Below are 21325 nucleotides of genomic sequence, written 5' to 3' on the forward strand. Positions count from 1 at the left end.
TCCTGTTCTATTTTCATTACTCTTTTTAAAAATAGTACTTTTTTCCAATTACATGTACAGATAATTTTTAACTTTCATTTTTTAAATAAAATTTTCAGTTCCAAATTTTCCCTATCCATTCCCCCTCCTCCCTAAAATGGTAAGCAATTTGATATAGGTTATATATGTGCAATCATGTAAAACATATTTCTGTATTAGTCATGCTGTGAAAAAAGAAATAGAACAAAAGGAAAAAGCTGAAGAAAATAAAGTGAAAATAAAATGCTTCAATCTGCATTCAGACTTCAACAATTCTTTCTCTGGATGTGGATATCACTTTCCATCATGAGTCTTGGAATTGTCCTGTATCATTGTATTGCTGAGAAGCAGCTCTGCTCTTTTCATTAGGTATGCTTGGTAGTCCTCAATTTCATTATATATTCATTTTCCCCCTGGAAAGATTATACTCAGTTTTACTGAGTAGGTTATTTTAGGTTGTAATCCTAGCTCCTTTGCTCTCCAGAACATCATATTCCAAGCCCTCTGCTCCTTTAGTGTGGAAACTTCTAAATCTTGTGTGATCTTGACTGTTGCTCCATGATATTTGAATTGTATCTTTCTGACTGCTTTCTCCTTAAGCTGGCAACTCTGGAATTTGGCTATAGTATTCTTGGGAATTTCATTTTGGGATTTCTCTCAGGAGGTGATTAGTGAACTCTTTCAATTTCTCCTTTACCCCCATGGATCTAAGATATTAAGACAGTTTTCTTTTATAATTCCTTGAAATATATCTAGGCTCTTTTTTTGGACATGATTTTCAGGTATTTGAATAATTCTTAAATTATCTCTCCTTGATTTATTTTTCAGGTCAGTTGTTTTTCTGATTCTTTTGACTTTTTTTATTGTTTCTTGAAATCTCATGGAGTCATTAGCTTCTCCTTGCCCAATTCTAATTTTTAAGGAGCTATTTTCTTTGGTGACCTTTTGTACCTCTTTTTTCCATTTGGCCAAGTCTGCTTTTGAAAGCCTTTTCTTCTTCAGTGAATTTTTGTGACTCTTTTACCATTTTACCTACTCTTTTACCATTTTAAGGTGTTATTTTCTTCAATATTTTTTGTGCTTCTTTTACCAAACTGTTAATTATCTTTTTTGTAATTTTCTTTGCTCACTCTCATTTTTTCCCCATTTTCCTCTACTACTCATCTCTTTCTTAGATGCTTTCAGGAATTCTTGCTGGCATTGGCTTCAATTAGCATTTTTATCTGAGTCTTTGCTTGTAGCTGTTTTCACATTGTTGTCTTTGTCTAAGTTTGTGTCTTGGTCTTCCTTTCTACCATAGTAGCTTTTTATGGTCAAGTTCTTTTTTGATTGTTTACTCATTTTCCCAACCTATTTCTTCACTTTAACCTTTATGTTAAAGTTGGGCTCTGCTCTCCTGGGGGGTGGGGAGGCACTGTGCCTAACATCGTGCATTTTTGTGTTACATTTTTAAAAGCTAGTTCTGAGTATCTGCAAGCTTTTGGTGCTTCCAAGGTAGTGTTATCATGGGAGAGATGTGGTCACTGCTCTCTTGGTCTGCACTCTGGTTTTTACCTGGGAAGGGCCCTTGCTCACCTGTAGCCACAAATACTCCTCCTGTGACCAGGTTCCTTGTTCTCACACTCCTCTTGGCCCTGCGGCTGTATAACCAAGGCTCTTGCTCCCTTGCAACAGATCACAAACTTTTTTCTCTGCCCTTGTACTGTGTTCCAGAACTGCTTATGGGCAATAGAGTTGCCAGTCAGCACCAACTGTATCTAGTGCCAGCAAAGGGCCCCCTTTCTGACCATTTGTCTGACGCCCCCCCTCCCCCATCATCTCTAGGCTCAGAGCTCTCAAAGCTACTGCTACTACTGTCATAGCTGCCTCTAAGGCTCACCACTGGTGCTCTTGCAGTGCTCCAGGCCTGCACCCACCCCAGTGTTACAGACTTTCCTTGATGACCTCCTAAATTGTTGTAGGCTAGAAAAGTGTCTCACTCTGACCTTCTGTTGGCTCTGCTGCTCCAAAATTTGATTTGAGGCATTATCTTAAAATTGTTTAGAGGGAAATATTAGGAGAGTTCTTCAGGGTCCAGCCTGTGTTCCACCATCTTGGCTCCAGTAGCTTTTAAAAAAAGATTCCCAAAGCTGTTTCTTAACATCTCACAGTAATCTCTGCCAAAGATTAATGACCTTAATCATCAGGAACACTTTCTTAAAATCGAGTATATCAATATTTACTATTGCAGCAACAATATTTTTCCTTCTGTCCTTAGTAAATATCAGAACACCTAATCACCATTATGTGTGTATGTGTGTTTACCTTTCATGTACATTTAATTTATGTGACAGTATGACAATAGCAGTAACAACTTTACCACTTTTGTGGAATGGTTATAAGTGGACAACAGTACCTTTTTTGTTGTATGATTGTGCTCAAGTATGCTGTTTCCAACCACATCTTTTTAATTGTTTTTATGGAGTATAGAAGAACTTATTTCAGAGCAACCTTCAAGCAATGTAATCTCTCTTGTTGTATGTAATTATGTGTCAAGATCTGCCCTTATCCCTAACCCCACAGGCCAGTCACATGAACTAATGTCCTTAACATAATTTACTTGCTCCACCCTGCAGTCCTCACGCAGGCCATCTCTTGGGATTGGCTCCCGTTCCACCAAGAAGCATGCAACAGGCGTCCGGTCTGAGGTAGGAGTTCAGGATCTCCTCATTGATGGTGCTCCATTTCTGCTCTTCTGATTGCTTGCCAGACTTCTGACTTGCTCTATCATACTTTGATCTAATTAATCTCCCCATGTATTTCCTGGTTCTTGACCATTTGCCTATGTCTTGACTTTCATACATGTGCACGTGCCCTCGGCTGACTCCCAAATGTCCAACAATGTCTCAACTATCAGCTTCTAGGCACTCTCTGTTTTGGGTATTTTCTTGTGTTTGACTCCTATATTTCATTTCCAGGCTTCCCTTAACTCTGCCTTGGTATCTTTATTTTTTTCCCCTTTGGCTCCCTTGAACACCAGTTGCTTTCACAGAACCTGCTGCCATTTATGTCTATTTCTTAACCCTACAAACTCCATATATTTTGTCAGACTGATGAGAACCAATCATCTCCATCACCTGAGTTTCCTTGTTGCTCTCATTTTCTATAAATCAACATTTTTTTACGGTTGCTCCATGATTTCCATCAGTACAAGCTTAAAGTGTTTCTTTAGATGTTCTTCCTTGTAACTCAGTCACTTCATCTCACTATAAAACCTGATTCCTGTATTGATTCCCTCCATTATGCAATAATTCCTCATAATTGGTCTTGAATAGATTCACAGAATCTCTGAGTTGAAAGGCATTGGGGCCATCTAGGCCAGTCTATGGCTGAACAAGTATTCCCTTGACAGTACCCCCCAAGAGTGATTATGTAGCTTTTGTTAAAGACTTCTTATAAGAGGCGACCTCCTTCTCACTCCAAGCAGGCCATTCTTTTTCTAGGTAGCTCTAATTGTTACTAAGTTTTTCACTTGCCTCAGACTCAAATCTTCCTCTTGGAAACATTCTCCCCTTCCTTCCCAGTTCTTTTTTCTGCAGCCTAGGAGAACAAGTCTAATCCTTCTTCCCCAGGCTAATCCCTCAAATACTCGCAGCTCTCATGTCCCCGCTACCCCAGTTTTTTCTTGGCTCTCAGGTAACCAAACTCATTTCTTTCAACTGAACTTAATGTGGCCATCCTAGTCATGTTCCCAGACACCCTCCAGCTTATCTTTTTTTTTTTTACCAGACCTATGATGTAAAGAGTGCCAAGTGAGGAACTTTCTCTAATGATGTAGATTGGCACCTTCTCTTTAATTTATAGTCTTAGAGAGTAGCCTGGGGCTAGAGGTGAAGGTCATGATCACACACCCAGTATGTAATAGATGCAAAACTTGAAAACCCAGATCTTCCTGACCCTAATGCTGCTACATCTCCTTACTCTCCTTCCTAAAGTAGAAGTGATATGGTTTGGGGAGCTGGGAACCCTGAAATGTAAGGGTATAGAGCAACTCTGCCTGGAAAGATTTTGAACACTCAAGCCTTCTTTCAGTGGAAGTAGCAAGCTTTATTGTAATGCCAATAGAGTGAGCTAGATTCCACAGGAATCTGCCACTTAATGGGGATGAGATTGACATATATATGCAAAAAGACTGTGAGAAGATTTGGATGGGAATTAGGAGTGGTAAATAGTCTGGGGTGGCCCAGGTGGGGCAGTGAAAGAAATTCAGTGGTCTGGACTGGGTCAGAGAGCCACAGTGAAAGGATTATTAAAAGGATTATTGAGTATCTAGGTGGGCTGGGCTGGGCCAGATATCTCCAGAGAATGCCAGGGACTGTGCTGTGTGGGAAAATTCAGGAACTGGGTTGCTGAAAATTCAAGGTCCAGGTCCCATCACCCCATCAGAAGGAACTATTCCTGAAACTGAACCTAATGCACCAGCCAGATGTGGTCTGAACAGGACAGAATAAAAAATGACTCCATTACTTCAGCAGTCTTGACGCTGCCTTTCAACATCTCTGAAGATCTCTGTAGTTTTGTTAACCACCATAGCACACCCTTCACTCTGCCCCTAAAGTTCCCAGATAACTTTCAGAAAAACCACTATTTGTCTTTTCTGTCTCTTACTAGAGACTTTCAGAAAAAACTCCATTTGTCTTCCCTGTCTCTTACTAGAGTGCTAAATAGGAGGCTAGGACCCTGGGTTCAAAATCTGATTCTTCTACTTAAAATGTGAGTGACTTAGAGTAAATCATTTATCTCTGTGCCTCAGTTTCCTCACATAAGAGGAAGAAGTTAGACAAGATGACCTCTGAAGTCCCTCCTGGTTTTAAATCTAAGATTCTCTAAACTTCTTTTATAAAGTTAATTTTTTTAATCCAAGTGTTAGGCTTTCCTTTGATCCTTAGTAAATTCTATCTAATTGGATTTGGCCAACATCCTAGCCTTTCAGAATCTTTTTAGATCCTAAATCTGTCATCAGACATGTTAGTGATTCCTCCTAGCTTTATGTCATTGGCAAATTTGATGTTTACCTCGTCTCAAACTTCCCTATCATTCGTTCTATCCACTCTCTCAAGTGGTGACCTCATCAGTTTCTATGGATTCAATCTACTCTATACAGATGACTCCCTGATCTATATGTTTCATTTTCCACCAAGAGTTCTGCTTGGTTTTGACTCCAAGAACATCACTCCTACACACCAGAGAGCCCTTGGTTGTCCTCCCCCTTTTCATCTTCCTTTTGTATATTGTCTTCCCCATTAGGATGTAAGCTCCTTGGGGGCAGGGACTATCTTTCCCTTTCTCAATTGTATCCCTAGCCCTTAGCACAGTGCCTAGCACATAGGAGGCACTTAATCAATGTATATTGAATTTAATCAAATTGAATGTATCCAGCCCTATACTTACCTGAGCTCTAGTCCCACATCAATGACTGCCTCCTGGACACTTCCAACTGATTATTCTACAGACATCTCAAACTTAACATATCTAAAACAGAACTTCTTGTTATTTCTCTCTCCCCTTCCCCCTAACTCACTAAGCATCCAAACTTCCCTATTACGCTCAAGGGAACCATCATCCTTCCATCTACCCAGCCTCACAACCTCAATGTTATCCTTGACCCCTCAGTCTCACTTGCCTTACATATCCAACTGTCTTAACATTTCTTTCTTGGCATCTCTCCCATATGTCCTTTTCTCTCCACTCACACTTTAGTTGAGGCCCTCATTGCCTCTTTCTTGACTGAATTATTTCAGTAGCCTTCTAATTGTTACCCCTGCTTCCATCTGCTACCCACCACAGTCCATTCTCCATACAGCCACTAAAATTATTTTCCTAAATCACAATTTTGACCCTACCACTCCCTTACTTAAAGGTAAACTCCTGTGGTTCCATATTGCCTCTAGGATAAAATATAAACTCTGCCATTAAAAGTCCTCAGCAACATGGCTCCAACCTACCTTTCTAGCCTTATTCCACATTACTAAGCCCTCTTGGCCTTCTTGCTCTTCCTTAAACATGATACTCTATCTCCCATCTTGGTGCCTTTGCTAGAGCTGCTCTCTATGCCTGGAATGCCCTTCCTCCACAACTATTGTCTCCTTTAAGACTCAGCTAAAGCACCCCCTTCTAAGACTTTCCTGATCCCCGCAGCTGCTGGTCTGTTCTTCAAAAAAATCACCTTGTATTCATTTTACATATATTCTTTACATACGTATGTATTTGTATGTGTGGCTCCCCTCCCCTTAGAATATAAGCTCCCTGAAGGCTGCGACTGTTTTACTTTTATCTTTGTATCCTTTGTGCTTAGTGTGGTGCTTGCTTGCTTGCTTGCTTGCTGAAGTAGTAAGTTCATTCTCATGGGAAACCTAGAAGCGGAGGCAGATTGGCCACTCCTCAAGGTTTCCACTAGAGTAAAAGATCCTTGAGGGTAGAAACCCCGTGCTCTTCTAAATATATATCTTCCACCGGGCCTAGAAGAGTACTCTGCCATGCAGTTCATCCTAGGCATTTAAGAAATATCTGTTCATTTGAGTGTTATAAAGGAGACTCATGCCTAGGTACCCAAAATAGGGGCTGGACTAAATGACCTACAAAATCCTTTCTAATTCTAAGATAATACAATTTCCACAAAATAAAAGAGAGTATGAAGGATGAACTGAGGTTCCCTTTTAAATGATGGTATATTTTACATTAGAACTGCATGAGGTTTCTCTCTTCAGCTTTGTCCTCTTTTCATTTTCCTTCTGTCAACATATTTCAATGTTTCAAAGAATCCTTTATAATCTAGCAGATGGTTTTTGAGTTCCCGTGATTGAAAAATTCATCACCCTGCAGCCAGCATGGTAATGAAACTCTCTGAACTTCCATAGTCTGGTTCTTGGATGGCAAACATATAGTGTGTCACCAAACCTATTTTCAAAACCTTTTCCAGCTGGGCAAAAGATTTGCCATGCTATGCACTACACTTACAATACCCTTTGAGAACTCTGGGTCATTTCCGAACGTAGGTATCAGAGGTGTCAGAGCTAGACTTTAGTGGACATGGTCAATATAAGGTTAATAGATTGGATGATACCAAGCTACACTTCTCTACTGGTTCCTTTTGCTAGAGCAATACATTTGATAACCTCTGTTTCTTGATGATGGTGACATACTTTAAGCTAGATTGGCTAAATTGATTTTTAAATAAAAAACTGATGCATTTGCTAAGTGATTGTGTATTCCCTTTTTAGCACAAAGCTCATATTGTGCAATAAAAAGTAGTTTGTGATCACAGTTATAACTTGTGACAGTTTTCATTAATAGACAACAGTCTTTCATTCTAAATAATGCATTTATTTTCTCTACACTCCACCCTGTCAAAAAATGTTGCCCCCTCAGTTTCCCAGTCCCCAAAAGAGACAACACAGTAGACAGTAGACCTAAGGAAGGAAAATGCAAGATCTATTGTATTTATGTCATAACTTTGAAAAATAAGGGTTAGGAAATAGGAGTTGGAAAACTTACCCTAACTAATGCCTTTTTTATTGGGAGGTTTGGAGAGTTGTTTTTTTTTTAAACAAAGCTCATTTGTTGTATTCTCTGTTATGGACAGCCTGAGGAGAGTAAATGGATAGCTTCATCTACTGATATTATTGCTTTCCGTAAAGCGTTATTGAACCCTCTAATAGCAAAATTGTTTCGACAATTTGTATCACTAAAAGGAGATTTATTGGGAAATGGAGTACTCTTCTGGCAAGAGGTTCAAAAATATAAGGTACTGTAATAAACTGAAATAAGTCATTTATTCATGTTAAAGAGAAAAATGCATTGAAATTTCTGATTTTTAACTGAATAGAAAATGTGCAGATAGATGTTTTTCATTAACTTAATTTTGAAACGTTGTTCCTTTCTCCATTCATATGTAAACATTAAATTATATATTATTCAATTGTTAGATAATAATAAAAAGGTTACTATTCTAGATCCTTTTGTAGTTATATATAGTATAAAATTGTAGTGATCTTTGGAGGAAAATTGTCCATTTTAAGGTAAATTAAAATTTGACCTATAATAATATGCTGTTATGTTAATTATAACTGTCCTTAAAACACTTGAAATCTTATTTCTGCATATAGTTTATAAATACACAACACATACTTTTCTATCATGTTTCTATGTTTGCTACTATACTCAAGGAAACTAAAAGTAAATTTCTTCAACTCATATTTGTAGGAGCAATGACAAAGATCATAGATTACAAATAAGTCAAAAAGAAAAAATGATTCTATAAGAATAATAGCAAATATTTATATAGCTCTTTAAGGTTTACAATGTATTTTCTATACAATAGCTTTGTGAAGTAGATAATATGAGCATTATTATATTTTATGAGTATTTTAATATTAATATAATTAATTATATAATTCACATATGTTATATGAACATTATTATATTTTACAACCAAAGAATTTTTTCCATAATCACACCCAGCTTTGTAAATGGCAGAGCTGGAATTCGAACTTGGCTCTCCTGAGTCCAAGACCATTACTAATTTTCTCCTTTCCAAAGAATAATGAGTAATTAGATAAAGGCAATTTATTTTCAGATTATTAAATTAAAATTTAAAAAACTTTCCAATTCAAAAGGGGAACTTCACATTGATCTAGTTCAACTAGTTGAATTAGCTAGTTCAACAGTCAGGCCTCTGACTGAATACTTCTAGGGATGAGGAGATCACTACTTGACCCCTTCACTTTGAACTTAACTAGTAAAATTTTTGGTTTATATTTCTTTGTAAAGGCTTCATAGCTTCTAAGCTGTCTATCTCATTCCTTATCCTTCTGTTTTTATTTTTATAAAGTAGGCCTTTTAACCACTCAGCATCCTTGTGGCCATTTCATTCTCTTTTCTGAGGTTTTACTTGTAGTTATTTCCGATTTTTTCCTCTTACTTTGGTATTTTGTCCTGAGATTCTTTTTGTCATATTAGGAGTTTTCCTTTGCTTACTGATATCCTTCATCACACATACACACCAACCACCCCATCCATGATTAGCTCCTGATTTGTTTTTGAGAGGAGACATGGCTGCGAGTGGCTATTGTAGCTTCTCTGTGATTCCCCACTGTATTTGCTATTATTTCCAAACTTCCTTTGATTCAGTTTCCTCTGGAGTTTTTGGTACTCAGAAGCCTTGGAACAGAGCCTGTGGTCACAAGACAGGGAACTTATAGTAGGGCCCCTTGCATTTTTTTTCTTTGCTTTTTTTTTTTTTTTTTTTTTTTTTTTGGCTAGAGGTGGGGTCTGGAATTGCTTTTCAGGAATGCTTTCTTTCTCCACTTTTGATTTCTCTTTTTTTGGCTTATTTCTTCCTATTTTTGAGATAGTGGGAGAAGAGAACTAGAAATACCTAGAAGTTTTCACTAACCATCTCACCACAGGTTCAACCACTGAATTTTTAAACCCCACTGTGAAACTTTGTTTTTAGTTCTAGTAAATTACTTTTTTTGAAGTTTGCTCTATCATTCTAACCCAACCTATCTTGTCCCTTTAAAAAGTCTCATGACTGTGTCTATCATAAACTTGTTAATGTTGAATTATAAATCTCATACAGTTATATAAGTAAGCCAAATACACTATATGGCAGAGGAAGAAAATGAGACAATATAATGTGTATCTAGAGAAATAGTGGGCATGGCCTACCCCCATAACTGCCGTATTTTTTATGCAATAGTCTGGTTTTTCATTCCGGGCTTGAATAAACCTATATCACCTTATCTGGCAAATAGTCTTGGTCTTCCCCATTCACCCAGGTGTTTATGTAAATTGCTTCATAGGAGCTACTTCAGGACTTTTGGCTTAGAATGACTTTGAATTGAATGCACTAATTCATTAGGGTTCCCCAATCCAAGAGAAATCAAGGTTGCTATTTAAAAAAATACTTGATGCATCCCAGGTATTTCATAATCTAAGGAGTTAAAACTGCTAACATCTGTTCAATAGTTTAATGCTTGCAAAGTGCTTTACATATACATTCTTATTTGAATACTTAAATCACCTCTTTGCAGTTTCTCAGGTCTGTTAATGTATTATATCTTTTGATATAATTGAAGTGCCCTTATGATTTAAATATCTTCATCAAGGAAGCCATTTTCAATTCAGTAAATATTAAATGCCTATTGTGTTCAAGGCACTGTGCTGCATACCAAGGACAAAAAGATGATATTAGACCCAGTCACTACCTTTAAGAAGTTCACAGTCTGTGAGGGAGGTTCACAAATTGATCTAATGAAAATCAGCAGAGGAAAACCAAGAGCATGGTCTCCCTGGACATGCTCCCCCTTCTTACTTTTACTTCCCCCCGGCTTCCTCCAAGGCTCAGCTCAAATCCCATTTCACTGGAGGCCATTCTTGGTGCCCCTAGCTGCCAGCGCTCTCCCCTCTGAGAATACCTTCCATCTATTTGGTATAGACACAGCTAGGTGAGGCTTTGGAAAGAGTACTTGACCCAGAGTTAAAAAGACCCAGAGTTAAAAAGTCAAACCTTGCCTCAGACACTTAATACGAAGTTGTTTTTCAGTTGTGTCCAATTCTTAATGACCCCATTTGGGGTTTTCTTTGCAAAGGTACTGGAGTGGTTTGCCATTTCCTTCTCCAGCACATTATATAGATGAGGAAACTGAGGCAAACAGGGCTAAGTGACTTGCCCAAGGTCACATAGCTAGTATCTGAGGCCAGATTTGAACTCAGGTCTTCCTGACTCCAGGGCCTATCCCAGAATAGTGGTGATACCAGAGAAGAGAAGAGGGTATATTCAAGAAATGCTGCAAAGATGAATTGACAAGGCCTTGGCAACAGATTGAAGGTGGTAGGTAAAAGATAATGAGTAACTGAGAATGAAACCTAGGTTGAGATCCTAAGGAACTGAAAAGCTGTGCCCTTGACTTCCTTGAGGGAAGTTTGGAAGGGGAAAGATTTTGGGAAAGGAGAATGAGCTCACTTTTGGGAATTTTGCACCAAAGATGTCTCTTGGATATCTGATTCCAGATGTCTGAAAGGCAGTTAGAGATGTGAGACTGGAAGTCAACAGAGAGACCAGGGCTAGATGAGTAGATTTGAGAATCCTCAGCCTAGAAATGATGATTAAATTCATGGGAGCTGATAAGATCAAATAAAGTAGTATAGAGGGAAGAGGGCCCAGGGCAGAGCCCTGTGGGACACCCATGGTTACTGGATGTGACCTGATCCAGTGAAAGAGAAGCCAGACAGATAGGAGGAGAACCAGGAGAGAGTGGTGTCCCAAAAACCCAGAGAACAAGAGAGTATCCAGGAGAAGAGGGTGATGGACAGTGTCAAAGACTGCAGAGAAGGCAAGAAATATAAGGACTGAGAAAATGCCTTTGGGTTTGACAATTAGAAAAATCACCAGTAGCTTTGAAGAGAGGCATTTCAGTGATTTGATGAGGTCGGAAGTTGGATTATAGAGAGTTAAGAAGAAAGATATTTGTAAAGTACTTTGCAAACCTTAAAGCCCTATATAAATGCTATCTACTAGTATGACTATGTATCTTGTATACACCTAGTTATCTACATGTTGTGTCTCTCATTAGAGTATAAATTCCTTGAGACAAAGACTTTCCTTTTTTTTTCTTCATAACTTTTTAGCATAGTGCCTGACACACAGTCAAAGCCTGATAAATGCTTATTTGATTAACTGACTAACCGAAAGAGGTATAACCTGTAATAAGAATTGAAATAAAAAATCCAAACGAAAACTCAGAGCCAATTTTACAGATCAGGGAACTGAGGTCCAGAGAGGTTGAATGCTTTGCAAAAAGCCATGCAGGTTTAGTTAGTAGTTAATAGGCAACACATGGAAAATTTGACTATTTCTTCCTTCTTCTCTCATTGTGCAGGACTTGTGCCATTCTCACTGTGAGGATGCTATTATCCAGAATAAGATCACAACTATCATCAACTGCTTTATTAATTCCAGTATTTCACCAGCTCTGCAAATTGACCTTCCATTTGATCAAGCTCAGAAGATTATGGAGCACAGGAAAGAATTAGGACCCTATGTATTTAGAGAGGCACAGGTAAGAAACCTGTGCTAGATGTGGGTAAACAGCATTTAAAACTGATGAAAAATCAAGATATTTTTATTTATTTATATCATTCATATGGATAAACATGGGTAGATTTATTCGGCAAGTTTAAAATTTGGTTTCTCGGTTCCAAGTTCATTTTTATTCAAACATAAAAGGTTTCTATATGCCGCTGAGATGCAGAAGTAAGTACAATTCACCCTATACAACAAATTAAATATTTGAATTTCTGTAATTTCTGCTTTGCAAACCTCTCTCTACTTCCTCTTCCTTGCCCTTCTTCTTCCATCATTTCTTTTTCTTTTTAAATTTATTTAATATATTTAGTTTTCAGCATTGATTTTCACAAGAGTTTGAATTATGAATTTTCTCCCCATTTCTACCCTCCCACCCACTCCAAGATGGCGTATTTTCTGGTTGCCCTGTTCCCCAGTCAGCCCTCCCCTCTGTCATCCCACTCCCCTCCCATCCCCTTTTCCCTTCCTTTCTTGTAGGGCAAGATAAATTTCTACGCCCCACTGCCTGTGTATCTTATTTCCTAGTTGCATGCAAAAACTATTTTTTTTTGGTTTTTGAACAACCGTTTTTAAAACTTTGAGTTCCAAATTCTTTCCCCTCTTCCCTTCCCACCCACCCTCCCTAAGAAGGCCAGCAATTCAACATAGGTCACATGTGTATCATTATGCAAAACCCTTCCACAATACTTATGTTATGAAAGACTAACTATATTTTGCTCCTTCCTAACCTATCCCCCTTTATTGAATTTTCTCCCTTGACCCTGTCCCTTTTCGAAAGTGTTTGTTTTTGATTACCTCCTCCCCCTACTGCCTTCCCTTCTTTCATTCCCCCCTTTTTTATCTTCTTCCTCCTTACCTGTGGGGTAAGATATTCAATTGAGTGTGTATGATATTCCCTCCTCAGGTCAAATCTGATGAGAGCAAGATTCACTCGTTCCCCCTCACCTGCCCCTTCTTCCCTTCCTATGGAACTGCTTTTTCTTGCCACTTTTATGTGAGATTATTTACCCCATTCTACCTCTCCCTTTCTCCCTCCCTCAAAATATTCCTCTCTCATCCCTTAATTTGATTTTTTTTTAGATGTCATCCCTTCATATTCAACTCACCCTGTGCCCTCTGTCTATATATATATATATGTATATATATATATGTATATATATGTATATGTATATATATGTATATATATGTGTATATATATGTATATATACACACACACATATACACATACATATACACACATACATATATACATACATACACACACACATATATATGTGTGTGTGTATATATATATATATATGCATATATTCATATTCCCTTCAGCTAGCCTAATACTGAGGTTTCATGAATCATACACATCATCTTTCCATGTAGGAATGTAAACAAAACAGTTCCACTTTAGTAAGTCCCTTATGATTTCCCTTTCTTGTTTACCTTTTCATGCTTCTCTTGATTCTTGTGTTTGAAATTCAATTTTTCTATTCAGCTCTGGTCTTTACACTGAGAAAGCTTGAAAGTCCTCTATTTTATTGAAAATCCATATTTTGCCTTGGAGCATGATACTCAGTTTTGCTGGGTAGGTGATTCTTGGTTTTAATCCTAGCTCCATTGACCTCCGGAATATCGTATTCTAAGCCCTTCGATCCCTTAATGTAGAAGCTGCTAGATCTTGTATTATTCTGATTGTGTTTCCACAATACTCAAATTGTTTCTTTCTGGATGCTTACAATATTTTCTCCTTGATCTGGGAGCTCTGGAATTTGACAACAATATTCTTAGGAGTTTTCTTTTTGGGATCTTTTTGAGAAGGCGATCTGTGGATTCTTTCAATTTCCATTTTACCCTGTGGCTGTAGAATATCAGGGCAGTTCTCCTTGATAATTTCTTGAAAGATGATATCTAGGCTCTTTTTTTGATCATGGCTTTCAGGTAGTCCAATAATTTTAAAATTATCTCTCCTGGCTCTATTCTCCAGGTCACTGATTTTTCCAATGAGATATTTCACATTGTCTTCCATTTTTTCATTCCTTTGGTTCTGTTTTATAATATCTTGATTTCTCAACAAGTCATTAGCTTCCACTTGCTCCAGTCTAATTTTTAAGGTAGTATTTTCTTCAGTGGTCTTTTGGACCTTCTTTTCCATTTGGCTAATTCTGCCTTTTAAGGCATTCTTCTCCTCATTGGCTTTTTGGAGCTCTTTTGCCATTTCAGATAGTCTATTTTTTAAGGTGTTATTTTCTTCAGTATTTTTTGGGTCTCCTTTAGCAAGTCATTGACTTGTTTTTCATGGTTTTCTTGCATCCTTCTCATTTCTCTTCCCAATTTTTCTTCTACATCTCTAACTTGCTTTTCCAAATCCTTTTTGAGCTCTTCCATGGCCTGAGATCAGTTCATGTTTTTCTTGGAGGCTTTTGATGTAGGCTCTTTGACTTTGTTGCCTTCTTCTGGCTCTATGTTTTGGTCTTCTTTGTCACCAAAGAAAGATTCCAAAGTCTGAGACTGAATCTGAGTGTGTTTTCGCTGCCTGGCCATGTTCCCAGCCAACTTACTTGACCCTTGAGATTTTGGTCAGGGTATGACTGCTTGTAGAGTAAAGAGTACTTTGTTCCAAGCTTGAGGGGATATGCTGTTGTTTTCAGAGCTATTTCTATACAGCCAGCTCTGCCACACCAGCACTCCTCCTCCCCCAAGGACCACCAACCTGGACCTGACTCAGACCTTAAGCAGGCTCTGCACTCCTGCTCTGATCCACCACTTAATTCCTCCCACCAGGTGGGTCTGGGGCTGGAAACAACTGCAGCTGTAGTTCTGTAGCTGCACCACCTCTGCCGCCCCCGGGGCAGTGGCCGAACTGGGAACTCCTTCTTTTACTCTGTCCCCCACAGCTTTTCCCACTAACCTTCTCTGTTGTGTTTGGTGTTTGTGGGTTGAGAAGTCTGGTAACTACCACCGCTCACTGATTCAGGGCGCTAGGGCCTGTTCTGCCTGGCTCCTGGTCTGGTTGGTCCTGCCGCTGCCCACGCTGGGCTCTGCTCCCCTCTGCTCCCAGCTCTGTGGGCAATAGACTTCACCTAGCGATAATCCAAGCTGTCCTGGGCTGGAGCTCTGCTTCCCTCTGCTATTTTTTGGGTTCGGTAGTTCTAGAATTTTTTCAGAGCCACTTTTTATAGGTTTTTGGAGGGACCTGGTGGAGAGCTCACGCAAGTCCCCGCTTTCCAGCCGTGATCTTGGTTCTGCCCCCCCCCCCCATTTCTTTTTCAAATATCTGCTACTGATGCTATCACCTTTTGGGGTCAGTTTCCTTAACGGTTTTTCTTTGTTAAAAGGAAGAGTTCAAGAGGGAACAGGGATAAATCAGGAAATGACTGAATTATTTTTAAAAAAGACATCAATAAAAATATAATAAATAAAAATATTGGGGGGGGGGCAGAGCCAAGATGGCGGCTGGTAAGCAGGGAATAGTGTGAGCTCTGTACCGAGTCCCTCCAAAAACTTATAAAAAATGGCTCTGAACCAATTCTAGAACGGCAGAACCCACAAAACAGCAGAGGGAAGCAGGGCTCCAGCCCAGGAAAGCCTGGATGGTCTCTGGTGAGGTCTATCCCACACAGAGCTGGGAGCTGGGAGCTGGGAACGGAGTGGAGCAGAGCCCAGCCTGAGTGGCATGGACCAACAAGACCAGCAACCGGGTCCTCAAAAAAAGAGCCTAGATATCATCTTTCAAGAAATTATCAAGGAGAACTGCCCTGATATTCTAGAGCCACAGGGCAAAAAAGAAATTGAAAGAATCCATCGATCACCTCCTCAAATAGATCCCCAAAAGAAATCTCCCAGGAATATTGTTGTCAAATTCCAGAGCTCCCAGATCAAGGAGAAAATACTGCAAGCATCCAGAAAGAAACAATTTGAGTATTGTGGAAACACAATCAGAATAATCAAAGATCTGGCAGCCTCTACGTTAAGAGATCGAAGGGCTTGGAATACGATATTCTGGAGGTCAATGGAGCTAGGATTAAAACCTAGAATCACCTACCCAGCAAAACTGAGTATCATGCTCCAAGGCAAAATATGGATTTTCAATAAAATAGAGGACTTTCAAGCTTTCTCAGTGAAAAGACCAGAGCTGAATAGAAAATTTGACTTTCAAACACAAGAATCAAGAGAAGCATGAAAAGGTAATCAAGAAAAAGAACAAGAAAAATAAATTGCAAGGGACTTACTAAAGGTGAACTGTTTTGTTGACATTCCTACATGGAAAGATGACAAGTATGATTCATGAGACCTCAGTATTAGGCTAGCTGAAGGGAATATGCATACATATATGTTTATGTATATATATGGGTGAATGTGTATGTATGTATATATCTATGTGTGTGTGTGTATACATATATATATATATATATATATATATATATATACACAGAGAGAGAGAGAGAGAGAGAGTGGACACAGGGTGAGTTGAAGATGAAGGGAAGATATCTAAAAGAAATAAAATCAAATTAAGGGATGAGAGAGGAACATACTGAGAGAGGGAAATAAAGAGAGATAGAATGGGGTGGATTATCTCGCATAAGGGTGGCAAGAGGAAGCAGTTCTGTGGGAGGAGGGGAGAGGGCGGATGAGGGGGGAATGAGTGAACTTTGCTCTCATCAGGTTTGGCCTAAGGAGGGAATACCATACATACCCAACTGGGAATCTTACCCCACAGGAAAGAAGAGGGAAGAAGAAAAAAAAATGGGGGGGATGATGGAGGGGAGGGCAGATGGGAGTGGAGGTAATCAAAAACAAACACTATCAAAAGGGGACAGGGTCAAGGGAGAAAATTCAATGAAGTGTGAGGGGTTGGGAAGGAGCAAAATATAGTGAGTCTTTCACAACATGAGTATTGTGGAAGGGTTATACATAATGATACGCATGTGGCCTATGTTGAATTGCTTGACTTCTTAGGGAGGGTGGGTGGGGAGGGAAGAGGGGAGAGATTTTGGGACTCAAAGTTTTAAAAACAGATGTTCAAAAACAAACAAAAATGTTTTTGCATGCAACTAGAAAATAAGATACACAGACAATGGGGTGTAGAAATTTATCTTGCCCTACAAGAAAGGAAGGGAAAAGGGGATGGGAGGGGAGTGGGGTGACAGAGGGGAGGGCTGACTGGGGAAGAGGGCAACCAGAATATATGCCATCTTGGAGTGGGTGGGAGGGTAGAAATGGGAAGAAGATTTGTAATTCAAACTCTTGTGAAAACCAATGCTGAAAACTAAATATGTTAAATAAATTAAAAAAAAATTAAAAAAAAATATTGGAAAATGTAAATAAAATAAAAATAAAATATCAGCTACCACAACAAAGATGTGCAAAATATGGGATCCAAATAGATACATATCTTAGAAGCTAGGAAAATGTACATAAGACCACAAAATAAATGAAGTGAGACTCAAATACCCAGTTTACATAAAGTATACAAGTTTGGCAAAGGAAAATCTGCCTGTTGAACCTGTTAGAGTTATTTCCTTAAAAAAAAATTGGAAACTGAAATCCAGAGTTACTTATCTGAGACGACAATATGGGACTGAGACAGAACAGAGGTGGACAGTCAAACATTTATTAAGCACTTACTTGGTCCAAGGCAATGTGTTAGGTGCTGGAGATACAAAGAAAAAAAAAATTAAATAATCTCAGCCTTTAAAGAGCTTACCGTGAGATGTCTGGGATGCAGTAGAAGTAGCTTGAATTTTCTGCCAAAGGCCAGTGTTGGTGGGATCTGGTACATTGTAACTCATTCCCCATTTGCTGAACCTGAGTAGTGTATAAATTGAATCTTCTTCCCAGTGTGTGTTCAGTCCAGTCTGACTCTTCATGCCCATGAGGTTTTCTTGACAAGGATACTAGAGTGGTTTGCCATTTCCATCTCCAGTGGGATTAAGAGGTTAAGTGACTTGCCCAGGGTCACAAAGCTAGTAAATGTCTGAAGCTGGATTTGAACTCAGGCCTTCCTGATTCTAGACCCAGTGCTCTATCCACTGAGCCACCTCGTTGCTTCCTTTCCAGCACTGCCAGCCAATAATGCTTGAAGCATGAAGCACAGGTATGTATAATATACTCTTAGGGTTTAGAGTTTAAGGGAATAAGGATACATAGTTTGGGAGATACCACCAGCTATTCAATATAGGGAATCTCAGGAAAATACTTAGTAGACTAGGTGATAGATAGGAGCAACCACATAGGGAGGGACAGAATAAATAATAGAAGATTGCTCCATGATTCAGCATTATTATTTGTTATTTATCATTGTTATATGATGATGACCTGGGGAGGGATAAGACCATTCATAGAGTTTATAGAACTAATCTAGGTATGTCTTGGTTTACTGGGATATATATCCAGGTTAAAGATCTGTTATCAAATCCTCAACCTCTGCCTAGTTTTCCAGAACAAATCTGTCATTGTTTTAGTGCTTTTAAAGTCACGACTTAGAAATTTAGGGACTTAAGAGCAAATAAAGGGCATTTTCATTCTTCCATTTGAAGGTTTTTATTTTGAAAGAGAAAGAATAAGGGAATTGAAAACAGCTGGTTACACAGATAGTAGTAAAGAATAGACTTCAGTTTTCTGGAAGAAAATTTATGATATCTTAATGATAGGCTCTGGATAATGAAGAGAGTGCATTTCAGGAGGACTGGAAAGAATGTGTTTGGCGCAAAACAAACTGATCATTGAAAATCGAGGAAGATAAAAATAAATCCCTAGATAAAATTATAAAGTTGGTTACCATGAAACTTTTAGATAGCAGGTATGCCATTAAAAAAGAACAGGAGATAGGTCAGTAATTTATAGAACGCAAATGATGGAGAAAAGGACTGTGGATAAAACTTAAAATCTCACACGTATTTCTATATATTGGTATACAACATTAATAAAGTAAACTTAAAGTTTTAATAAAAATACAATTGCATAGATACTAATAGTGAGTTAGTCTGAAAGCATTCATTAAGCCCTTATTGTGGTAAGCGCAGGACATTTAAAAAAAGGCAAAAATTCTCTGCTTTCAAAGGGCTTACAATATGTTAGGGGAGACATTAAAAACCATATATGTGCATATGTATATATATATATATATATATACACACACACACACCTATATGTATGTATGTGTGTATATACATATACATACATTATACACTGAGTTGATAGAAGGTAGTATCAGAAAGGAAAGCACTAGCAGCTGGGGAGAGCCAGGAACTTCTGCAGAAGGTAGGATTTGACCTGAAGACATGAGGTGCGAGAGCGTTCCAGACACATAGAACAGCCAGTGCAAAGGCTTGAAGATGAGATCTAGAGTGCCACATATCAGGAATATCAAGTCACCCAATGTAGTTGTATGAAGGCTAGTAAAGTGTATGAAGACTAAAAATGTAGGAAGTGGGCCCTGTTTATGAAGGGTTTCAAATACTAAACAGAGGAGTTGATCCTGGAGGTAATAAGAAACTGCTGCAGTTTATTGAGTAGGAGAGGGGTAGTACAGTCATACCTAATGCTTTAGCAAAATCACTTTGGCAGCTAATGGACTGGAGGTGGGAGAGACTTGAGTCAGGGAGAGCCACCGGGAGGTTGCAGTGGGCCCCAGGAGAGGTGATGATGGCCTCAGGTGTGAATGGAGAGGAGATGTTTATGAGAGCTATTGTGAAGGTAGAAATTACAACGTTTGACACCGTTTTAGATGTTGGGGTGACTGATGGGAGTTGAAGGTGACACTGAGGTTGCAAGCCCAGGTGATGGAGAAGATGCTGGTGCCCATGGCAGTAAAAGGGAAGTTTAGAGGAGGGAAAAGGTTTGAACAAAAGATGATGAGTTCTTTTTTGGATGTGTTGAGTCTGAGATACATACATACAACATAGTTGTATCTAATAATGTCTAATATACAACTATTTATAGATCTGGAAATCGTCTCCACAAGAGAGATAATTGAATCCATGGGAGCTGATGAGATAACCAAGTGAGACAGTATGGAGGGAAAAGAAAAGAAGGGTAGGATATGTCCCTTCCCTCTGAAATGCTCCACCAGTTCATCTTGTGTATGCCTTGTATGTTCATGGTTATTAACTTGTCTCCCTCATTAAAATGTGAACTTTGTGAGGTCGCTTCTCTTGGGAGGGAAACATACAAAACAGCATAAAGCAATAGGACCCCCAGCTCCTGGGAGGATCTGAGAAGTCCATTTGTAGTGAGCAGCACTTGGTGACCCTTGAAGGAAGAGAGTTATTCTAAAAGGCAGAGGCGATGAAGGAGAGCATTCTAGGCCCAGGAGAGAACCAATGCAAGGCACAGGGGCTGGACATAAGATGTCATGCGTGGAGGACCATGAGTCAGTGAGTCTGGCTGGTGTGCTGAACAGGAGTGTAATTGGTATAGAAAGCCAGACTGCAGCTAGATTGTGATGAGCAGGCCCACCAGACAGAGGACTTTTTCTGGATCTTGTCCAGAAGCAGGAAGGAATCACTGAAGCTTCTTGAACAGGGGCATAGCCTTGTCGAACTTATACTTTAGGAATTTCAATTCTGGCAGCTGTTTAAAGGATGAATTGGAAAAAGAAGCGATAGGAGAGAGTATAGAAAGAAACCTTGAAAAGTCTAGTGGCACCAGGTTTTATAGATCTTTCATTAAATTCACTGAAAAAGTGGTTTTTAAAAATTAATCTCCTTTAATGTATAAAGCAAAATGTTAGGTATTGGGGCAGACATGGAGTTTAAGTGTCTGACCTCATAAAATTTACATTAAGTCTAATGGAGAAGGACACGATTCAAAAATAGATTAACAGTACCGCAAAATATTTACATGACAGTTTTGTTGTTGTTTGGTCATTTCAGTTGTGTCTGACTCTTTGTGACCCCATTTGGGGTTTTTTTTGGCAAAGATACTGGAGTAGTTTGCCATTTCCTTCTCCAGCTCATTTTACAGATGAGGAAACTGAGGCAAACGGGGTAAGTGCCTTGTCCAGGGTCACACAGCTAGTAAGTGTCTGAGATAGGATCTGAACGTGGGTCTTCCACTACTCCACCTAGCTACCTTAGATGGAATGGAAAATGGATTGGAAAGAGTAGGCATTGGATGTAGGGAGACCTGTTACAAGGTGATTACAATAGGCCAAGTGGATAGTAATGAGGGTATATACTTTAAGGGGTA

General features: G+C 39.0%; 1 protein-coding gene across 1 annotated transcript in view; it reads left to right on the forward strand.

Annotated features, from left to right (window-relative positions):
* RGS22 (regulator of G protein signaling 22) overlaps positions 1–21325 on the forward strand; it is a 162682-nt gene that overhangs the window by 128052 nt on the left and 13305 nt on the right. Inside the window, 3 exon segments of the mRNA XM_036740854.1 lie at positions 2634–2705; positions 7640–7801; positions 11940–12119. Of these exon segments, the coding sequence (XP_036596749.1) occupies positions 2634–2705; positions 7640–7801; positions 11940–12119 (414 nt within the window).

Source organism: Trichosurus vulpecula, chromosome 1 (genome assembly GCF_011100635.1).
Source record: "Trichosurus vulpecula isolate mTriVul1 chromosome 1, mTriVul1.pri, whole genome shotgun sequence".
Lineage (NCBI taxonomy): Eukaryota > Metazoa > Chordata > Mammalia > Diprotodontia > Phalangeridae > Trichosurus > Trichosurus vulpecula.